At 41.6% G+C, this 9,777-nt stretch overlaps 1 protein-coding gene and 1 pseudogene across 2 annotated transcripts; both read right to left on the bottom strand.

The window, feature by feature from the left end:
* Nucleotides 1–3,072: 3,072 nt before the first annotated feature.
* Nucleotides 3,073–4,190, bottom strand: LOC112606944 (annotated as a pseudogene). The gene has a single exon (XR_003115713.1). The product of XR_003115713.1 is annotated as a COP9 signalosome complex subunit 6 pseudogene (transcript).
* Nucleotides 3,073–4,611, bottom strand: LOC112606937 (COP9 signalosome complex subunit 6-like). Its single transcript, XM_025357913.1, has 2 exons — nt 4,601–4,611; nt 3,073–4,140 (listed from the first exon to the last, which is right to left on the bottom strand). The coding sequence occupies exon 2, from the start codon at nt 3,706–3,708 to the stop codon at nt 3,193–3,195; it is 516 nt and encodes a 171-aa protein (XP_025213698.1). The 5' UTR covers nt 3,709–4,140; nt 4,601–4,611; the 3' UTR covers nt 3,073–3,192.
* Between the last annotated feature and the right edge of the window lie 5,166 nt (nt 4,612–9,777).

Raw genomic sequence — 9,777 nt, 5'->3', positions numbered from 1 at the left:
TGTATTGGCGCGATAACAGCCTGAGCCTCCTGAGTAGCTAGAGGTTACAGGTGTGGACCATCATGCCTAGCTAATTAAAAAAATTTTATAGAGATTAGAGATGGGATCTCCTCATGTTACCCAGGCTGGTCTCAAGCTCCTGGGCACAAACAACCTCTCATTTCAGCTTTCCAAAGTGTTGGGATTACAGACACGAGCCACTGCAGCTGACCAGAATACACATTCTTCACAACAGCACATGGACTGTTCTTCAACACAGATCATATGGTAGGCCATGAAACAAATCTCAACAAATTTTTAAAAATTGAGATCATATCGAGTATATTTTCTGACCTTATACAATAAAACTAGAAATCAACAAGAACGTAGGAAACTGTATAAATACATGGAAATTAAACAACATGCTCCTGAACAACCAATGGGCAAATGAAAAAATCAAGATGGAAGTTAAAACATGTTTGGAAACGAATGAAAACAGAAACACAGCATACCAAATCTATGGGCATATGGAAAGCAGTAGTACTAGGAGGAAACGTTAAAACATAGTTACATTAAAACAGAATGATTTCACATAAACCACCTAATGATTCACCTCAAGAAATTAGAAAAGCAAAACAAACTATGAGATGAGCCTTGACCAATGAGATTCCAGAGTAGGAAACGATAAGGTAAATTCTCAGTTCATCTCCTCTCTGCACACTACTCTGAGGTGAAATTTCTTCTCACGGTCCCTCAAAAAGACTGGCAAATACATGTGATGAACAACCTGTTCTGTTGCTTCGTGGCTCATTATGAAGAGGCAATCAGTGCTTCAACACAGCTTTGCATCTCATCTTGTTCAATTTTCCCCTTTCCTCACCCTCACTTCCCTGGGCTTGAATCTCACAGAAAAAGAACAGTGTTTTAATCCTGCTTCAGGCTCTGTTTCCTAGAGATCCTGTGCTAAGATAATTATTATAAAAAACTTTCCCTCAATGCTACATCTCTCCTTGGATTCTCCTTATATCTCACCTCCTTTGAAACTTTCCAAAAGAGGTATCTTTATCCTTATCTCCCTATCTTTGTTTTCTTATCTGCCATTCATTCCTCAGTCTTGCTTCTCTCTACCATTTCTCTGAAACTGCTTCACTAAGATCAATAATGATTTTTTTTTTGTTGTTCTTAAATCCAAAGGATAATTTTCAGCCTTTATCTCACCTAGTTTTTCTGTAGCACTTGACACTGACCTCGCCTCCTTCTTCAAATATTGTCTTGCCCTGACTTCCAGACAATGTACTCTTGGTTTTTATCTTGCCATTTTAGCTGCTCCATTTCAGTCACCTTTACATATCTTATAATTATCGATATTTACTAGAATTCTGTTCTCAGTCCCCTTTTCTCCCCTCCCCTCCCCTCCCCTTTGCTTGCCGTCCCTCTCTTTCCCTCCCTAATATCTGTATAAACTATCCCTGGACAATCTTGTTCATTCGCATACATAGCCTCAAGTGCTGATAACTTTCAAAACTATATTTTAGATCTAACTTTCCCTCTTGAGTATCAAATTCTTAAAACAATTTGCCTACTGGATATTTATTCTTGGAGTGCTATTGGCTCCTGAAACTGAACATGTTCAAAAGTGAAACTCAGCATCCTCTTCCCACCTGAATCTGTTCCTGTTGCTGCCTTTCCTATCTCATGGACTGATGCCTTCATTCCTAAGCCAGAAACTGGGTCCCAGTTTTCTCAGGACTTTTCTGGTTCTAACATGTGGAATCCCTCAGTTCCATGCAAACTGGAATGGTTTGTTCAGAGCTGTCTCCACTTTTAAACTGGAACTGCCACGTTGTAGAATCCCCTTAGTTCTGAAAATATGAGGAAGATTGGTCAGTCTGTTTTCCACATCCAATCAATTACTAAGACTTATTTGTTATAACTTTTAAATATGTCTAGTTTGTCTATTTCTCTCCATATCTATCGCTATTGTACCAGTTCAGGCTATTAATATTTCTTACCTGGATTGCTGCAAACTTTCCTTCTGCCTCTAACATTGCTTCCTCCAACCCATTCTCTGAATTGCTGCCAGAAGATTCTTTTATTTTTTTAATTTTTATTTTATTTATTTATTTTTGAGATGGAGTTTTACTCTTGTTGCCCAGGCTGGAGTGCAATGGCTGTGATCTTGGCTCACTGCAACTTCTGCCTCCTGGGTTCAATAGATTCTCCTGCCTCAGCCTCCTGAGTGGCTGGGATTGCAGGCATGCACCACCACGCACAGATAATCTTTGTATTATTAGTAGAGAAAGGGTTTCACCATGTTGGCCAGGCTGGTCTTGAACTCCTGACCTCAGATGATCCGCCCGCCTTGGCCTCCCAAAGTGTGAGCCGCTGCACCTGGCCAGAATATTATTTTAAAATTATAAACCTGATGATGTTGTTCCCCTCCTTAAATATTTTTAACTGTTTCCTATTTGCCCTAGGATAAGGTGCACAATTTTTAAGATTGCTCTCATAGTCCCTCATAAAATTGTCCTGCTCATTCCTCCAGACTCATCCCTTCTCACTTTCCTCATACACTGTATGTAAGCTCAGATGCCAGCTGTTCCCTGTCCATTATTTTTAAAAATATTACACCCTGATAGACATAGAACTCTTGCATGTCATCACATTATCTTTCCCAAACCCACATTTATAAAAGTTTTAGTGAGAAATAGGGAATTTATGGTGAGATGAGGGAGATATTTTATTATACTTGGTATAGTAATAACCATTTGAGATTTTTTCCCCCAAAGCTTTTTCTTAGCTGTGGCACTTCAAGGACTGTTTTTGTCTTTATCTTCTTCCCAAGGCATACAGCCTTTTTGGATCCAGCCCCTATCCTCACTCCAAGTTTTTTACATTCATCTCTTTATTGTACTGAGCAATTTGGCTTTACCCAACTCCATCAAAGGGCTCACCAAAACAAAGTGTTCTTCTACTTCCAGATTCCATTCTTGTTTAGTTACCATTATTTTTAGCTTGACTATGTCCCTTAAGATCTTGTCTCTCATCCCATGTAGTTTATTAAAGTATTTCTTTTTTTAAAATTTTTTTAGGGGTGCTCAGGGGCTGCTCCCCTTTATTATTAATGACAGCGATTTCTCTCAATGAAGTGTAGCGCCCTCCCCTTTGGGACAGTTGCCTGACCCCCGTCCATCACCCCTTCAAGTACCCTCATCAGAAGAAGAGCCTGCGCATTCGCCTGCCGATGCCTTGTCGATCGTAGAGGACGTTGAACTTGTTCACAAACTGGTTCATGGTGTTACACGTTTTGGTGATGGTGCCGAGGTAGGCCATGAGCCCCACGTCGTTGCATTGATCATAAAAATCTGTCTTGAACTTGTCTGTGCTGAGCACCCGAAGGCAGTGACACAGAGCATAGGCCTCCCGCAGGATCTCATGATTAAAGGGGACCTCTCCTGCTTCAGAGGCCTTGACGTACTCCAAGATGAGCTTGACGCGGCTGTGCAGCATCTTGATGGTGCTGTGCTGTGCTATCAGGTGTTCGGCCACAGTGGAGTTCTCTCCACTGCCTGTTGCTGTCATTCGGGCTACGTGGTCTATACCAATGCGTTCCGCTTCCTCTGTGGCCAGAGTGTAGGTCAGCTCAGCAAACAGCATTGTGGCCTCTCCCTTGATTATATCGATGGCAGACTCAAAAACGCTGACAGGAAGATCTGTGTGCTTGGTCATAGGGTTCAGCTTCAGAAAGAGGGGGCTCTCGATGATCTCACACACCTGCTTATGGACGTGGATGTCCGAGGGGTCAGGTGGCCCCCCTGTGGTATACTAACCCAGAAACTCCAGCTCCTTGAACACCTGTTTAAACTGCTCCTCCTTGGTGTAATAATATTCCTTGTCAATGATAATCTTCTCTTCCACGGTGTGGGACAGCAGCTCAAAGTAGTTCATCACCTCGATATTTCGGCCTTCCTGCTTGCCAATCAAAGCCCCAATCACCTGCACAGGCCGCCCCTCCTGGGAGCGCATGCAGATCCAGTAGTCAGAGATGTTGAGAATGACAAGGGGATGGAGAGCGACGGAAACACTCTCAGTCACTCCAGAGGGCATCACGCTGGGAACTACTGCTGCATCCACCTCCATCCCGCTGCTCCCTCTGGTCCCGTTTGTAGCTGCAGCCGCCGCCGCCGCCGCCGCCGCCACTTTCCCGGCGACCCTAAAATATTTCTTTAAAATATGGTGTTATATTCTTAGAGGAATTCTTGTACTAGTTGCCAAAAGAGTAAAAGTTTCTTCGTTTTGTTACATGTGTTTTCACCACATTGGTTTTCCTGCAGTTCCCATAGTATTCCTTGTTCTCTCCTACTATGTCTTTGTATAAGCTGCTAAGTTTGTTTGGGATACTTTAAAGTGAACCAGTTTTAGATGTAGTTCATAGGTTTGACTTGGATAAAAAAAATCTCTAATTATATCATGAGTCATTTCAGCACTTTGAATCAGCATGGCATGATGAATTTCACTGCATTGGTCTCTAGGGGATTAGGACAAAAACTAATTTCAGTTTTTGAAAATGATTTTCAAGACCTCCAATGAAAGTATGTAAAGGACATTAAATGGGCCTAAGAATTATACAGCTTTCAGTTTGATCCTGAGTTCAAGAACTAGTCCAATTAATCAAAATTGCAATCATAGTCCCCTTGAAAACAACAATATGCAAAACACATGACCATTGTGCACAGTACACACAATCATATTAGTTTGCAGGTGGGTCATATTCAATTAACTTAATTTTTTTGATAACATAGTTGAGTGTATCTTTATTCTTACTAATGCAAACGTTTGAAGATTTTAGGATGGCAGTAGATTAATTTATTGTTTTTTGTATTAAGAGTCACACTGCTAGGCCAGGTGCGGTGACTCACGCCTGTAATCTTGGCACTTTCGGAGGCTGAGGCGGGCGGATCACGAGGTCAGGAGATCGAGACCATCCTGACTAACATGGTGAAACCCTGTCTCTACTAAAAATACAAAAAAATTAGCTGGGCATGGTGGCAGGGGCCTGCAGTCCCAGCTACTCAGGAGGTTGAGGCAAGAGAATGGTGTGAACCTGGGAGGCGGAGCTTGCAGTGAGCCGAGATGGCGCCACTGCACTCTAGCCTGGGCGACAGAGCAAGATTCTGTCTCAAAAAAAAAAAAAAAAAAGAGTCACACTGCTTGGGTTTCTTGGTGGCCTTTCTCAGTACTTGAGCCCTTGATCTTCAACCACAGAGGTGGAGTAGTACCTATAAAATACAGGACAACAAGGCAGCTAAAACATTTATCACTGAGATGAACATATTCATCATCTGATTTGAGTGATTAAGAAGACTTTGCCTGAAAACATTGCCAATATCACCTTGAGAATAGTGTAGATGAACAAAAAGAGTACAGAGTGAGATTTCAGAAACAGATTTCCCCTCTAGTTAGGTTTTCTTATGTTACTTTAAACTCTGCACTTTCTAATCTTTTAACAGTCTTTATACTCATATTTTAAGAGCAAGATCTTCTCTTGTTTCTTTATTCACTCAGAAAGGTATTATAAAATCATGGATGTGAAATACTTTGAAAAACTAAAAATGCCTTGCAATTGTAGGTGGGTCTGTCAGCTTTCAGATTTGCAAAGGACATCCATGAAGAGACTAACCATACCTATCTATTAATCCTTCCTACTATCCAACTATCCAACTATGTTTCTCTCCCTCCCTTCTTTCAACAAGTGTTTATTGAGCACTTCATATCTGCAAACAACAGATATGTCTTTCTGGAACTTATACTCTTGTGTAAGTAAATAGTAAATAGAAAATTTAAATCCATATTGGTAATGGCTATAACTGGGAAGAATAGGGAACTGTGGAATGGTTGGATTGGGTAGGGTGGGTGGGGGTTAGGGAAGATTTTCCACAAAAGGTGGTATGAAGATTTTCCACAAAAGGTGGTATGTAGACTGACAGCTGATCCTTTCATTGCCATGGGAAACTGTAGGAAATATTTCAGGTCTTATGGTATATATGGGTAATAGGAGGGCAACAAGAGGTGCTAGAATATTCAAAGTAAACGGAACATTGCGTCCAAAGGCCCTGAGGCAAGAGTTAGTGTAGTTCAACAAATATCTCAAGGTAGATGTTCTGCTAGGTTAGAAATCTTCACTTGAATTGCTTATGGACAATGTACTAGCTAGTTTCATAGAATATCTGATGTGTGAAATGTGTAAACTTTATCCATTTGCAACTCTGGCCTCAAGTCTTAGCAATGAATCCCTTCCCTTCCTTCCCTCCCTTCCTCCCTTCCCCCCCTCCCTCCCTCCCTCCCTTCCTTCCTTCCTTCCTTTCTTGTTTTTTTTTTTGCAAGCAATCATTTGTGTAGTGGATTCCTAATATTTCAGAATTGTTGGTGTTTAAGGCATTATACTTTGAATTGAAATATGGCAATTATCAGAATATGCAATACCATAATTTGCATTTCTTTTCATTTTAAAGAGAAGGAAATCAGGGCACAGAGAGGTTAGATATGTTTTCCTAGGTTACACAGCTATTAAATTGCATGCAAGTTAGATCTGGGGTAATATGGTCTTCACACATTAAAATCAGGAGCATCGGCCAGGCATGGTGGCTCACAGCTGTAATCCCAGCACTTTGGGAGGCTAAGGCGGGCAGATCACAAACTCAGGAGTTCGAGACCAGCCTGGCCAATATGGTGAAACCCCGTATCTACTAAAATTACAAAAATTAGCTGGGTGTGGTAGCGGGCACCTGTAGTCCCAGCTACTCGGGAGGCTGACACAGGAGAATCACTTGAACCTGGGAGGCGGAGGTTGTAGTGAACCAAGATTGCAGCACTGCACTCCAATCTGGATGACAGAGCGAGACTCTGTCTCAAAAAAAATCGACTATAATACAAGATCAATAAAATATAAGATCAAGAACAACCACAGAGGCTGAATATTACTTATAAAATACAGGACAAAAATAACTAAAACTTCTAATTGTCATTGAGACAAATGTATTTGTCATCTGATTTGAATAGTGAAGAAGACCTCTAGCCTGAAAACATTGCCAACATCATCTGCCATAGCTCCTTTCTGACATTCTATCAGAGTAATATTGCTTTGAGTCTTGAAAGCATGTGTTGTTTCTGAGAATTCCTTTGAAGCTGGTATCTAGTTCAGCACAAACTAGATTCCGGGGCAATGGTTAAGAAAGATAGCAATATGAAACCCAGGAATAAGAAACAGGCAAGTGAAGTGGAAGTTTAAGAAACATTAATGCAAATTTCTGTGTATCTAGAACTGATAGTTTATGATGGATTCCTAAGGAAACTGAGCAATTGAATATAATCATAATAATTGCTAGACATATCTGGCCTTCGCTAACAATGAATTACTGAGAAAAACAACAGGAAGGAAAAGTAGAATCCCCCTCCAGCTTGATGATTTGAATACCGGGTAAGTTAAGTATGGTGATGAGAAGCTGGTGTATCGTGTGAGAGCAATAATGCTACTTCTGGCCAGGCGCGGTGGCTCACGCCTGTAATCCCAGCACTTTGGGAGGCCGAGGCAGGCGGATCACGAGGTCAGGAGATCGAGACCATCCTGGCTAACACAGTGAAACCCCGTCTCTACTAAAAATACAAAAAAATTAGCCGGGCGTGGTGGCGGGCGCCTGTAGTCCCAGCTACCCGGGAAGCTGAGGAAGGAGAATGGCGTGAACCCGGGAGGTGGAGCTTGCAGTGAGCCGAGATCGCGCCACTGCACTCCAGCCTGGGCGACAGAGCGAGACTCCATCTCAAAAAAAAAAAAAAAAAAAAAAAAAAAAAGCTACTTCTAAAGTCTAAGGGATATATATTATACTAAGAAATATGAACGATTTTAATCTCTTGACATCCACTTCCCCTAGCACATATATATCAGACAATGGCAGAACTTCTATTCTCATTGTTTTCTTGCCACAGGAATCTTGCAGATGATGTCCTAATCCTTGAGTGAAATAAAAAGGTCCTAGAAGTGAAACTTCTTCTGTCAGATCCTTCTCCTGTCAGATTTTTTTTTTTTTTTTTTTTTTTTAACCATAAAACTCTCTGTACCTGTTAGGATTCTTTCAGTTGCAAGTGACAGAATACCTAACAAAAATTTGTGTAAGTACGAGGTCAGGAGATCGGGAGCAGCCTGGCTAACATGGTGAAACCCCGTTTCTACTAAAAATACAAAAATTAACCAGGTGTGGTGGAGCATGCCTGTAATCCCAGCTACTCGGGAGGCTGAGGTGGAAGAATCGCTTGAACCCTGGAGGCAGAGGTTGCAGTGAGCCAAGATCGTGCCACTGCACTCCAGCCTGGGTGACGGAGGGAGACTCCGTCTCAAAAAAAAAAAAATTGTGTAAGTAAAACATTTATTGGCTCATGTATTTGAAAGAGCCAGAGGAAGGGCTTATCATAGATGCAGTTTGATCTGGGGGATCAAATGATGGGTTTCTCATCATCTTTCAACTCTTTCTTCCTTTGTGATGCCAGCTTTATCATTGGGCTGCTTCCCTAATGAGACAAGATGGCTGCAGCATTTCCAAGTGCCACATCTTCATCTGAAAGATCCAGTGGAACGGTGCAAGTCTTTCTCAGAGTCAGTTACCATGGCCAAAGAGTTGGGGTTTTGCTTAAGTCAATCACGGTCCACTGTGGGGGTGGTTATCGGAGTCATTCCCATCCAAACAACATGGCAGGGAAGAAGGCTGGGAGGATTTCCGTAAAGGAAGTTCTGCTATTAGATACATGGGGAAATGGAGGCTAAATAGTAAAGAAGAGATTTCTGTCCCCTGTGATTTTTAAATCCATTCTTTTTTGGCAGTCCACCTGAAAGGACTCTTAGTCAAGTTTAGCTTCTCTGTTGGTTAGGATATAGCTTCAGGTGCATAAAATAGAGACTCAAAATACCAGTAGATTAGACAAGATAGAAGTTTATTTCACTCCCATTTAAAGCCTGAGATGATAGGGTGACTCTGCACTATGAAGTTATGAGGCACCGGCCTGCTGTTTTGCTCTGTCATTTCCAGGATGTTGCTTCTCTCTCTGTGGCCCAATATGGATCACTCCTATGTCCCAATTCCAACCTGACAGAAGGGAAAAAGAAGGGAGTGGACGTATCTTTCCCTTTTAAGTCAGGGTTTCTGACCATCAGACTACTGATATTTTCGACCAGATAATTCTTTGTTGTGGGAGATGTCCTGTGCATTATAGGATGTTTAGCAGCATCCCTGGCCTCTACTCGATAAGTGCCGGGAATGTCACCTCCCTGTCCCCAGTTGTGACAATGAAAAATGACTCCAGACATTGTCTAGTGTCCCCTGGGAGGCATATTTTACTTCTGCTTGTCTTCTTTGACTAGATCTGAGTCACATGGTCATACATAACTGCAAAGGAGACTGGGAAATGCCGTCCTTTTATTTTTATTTTTAAATGTTTAAACTTTTATTTTAGGTTTAGAGGTACATGTGTAGGTTTATTATATAGGCAAACTCGTGTCACAGGAGTTTGTTTTACTAATTATTTCATTATCGAGGTACTAAGCCTGGTACCAATAGATATTTTTTTCTCACCCTCTCCCTCCTCCCACCCTCGAGCCTCAAGTAGGCCTTAGTGTCAGTTGTTATCCTCTTTGTGTTCATGAGTTCTTATCATTTAGCTTCCACTTATAAGTGAAAACATGTGTTGTTTGGTTTTCTGTTCCTGTGTTAGTTTGCTAAGGATGATGGCCTCTAGTTCCATCTATATCCC

Source organism: Theropithecus gelada, chromosome 1 (assembly GCF_003255815.1).
Source record: "Theropithecus gelada isolate Dixy chromosome 1, Tgel_1.0, whole genome shotgun sequence".
NCBI lineage: Eukaryota > Metazoa > Chordata > Mammalia > Primates > Cercopithecidae > Theropithecus > Theropithecus gelada.
The sequence above is the reverse complement of the archived record's forward strand: the minus strand, read 5'-3'. Positions and strand labels throughout refer to the sequence as shown.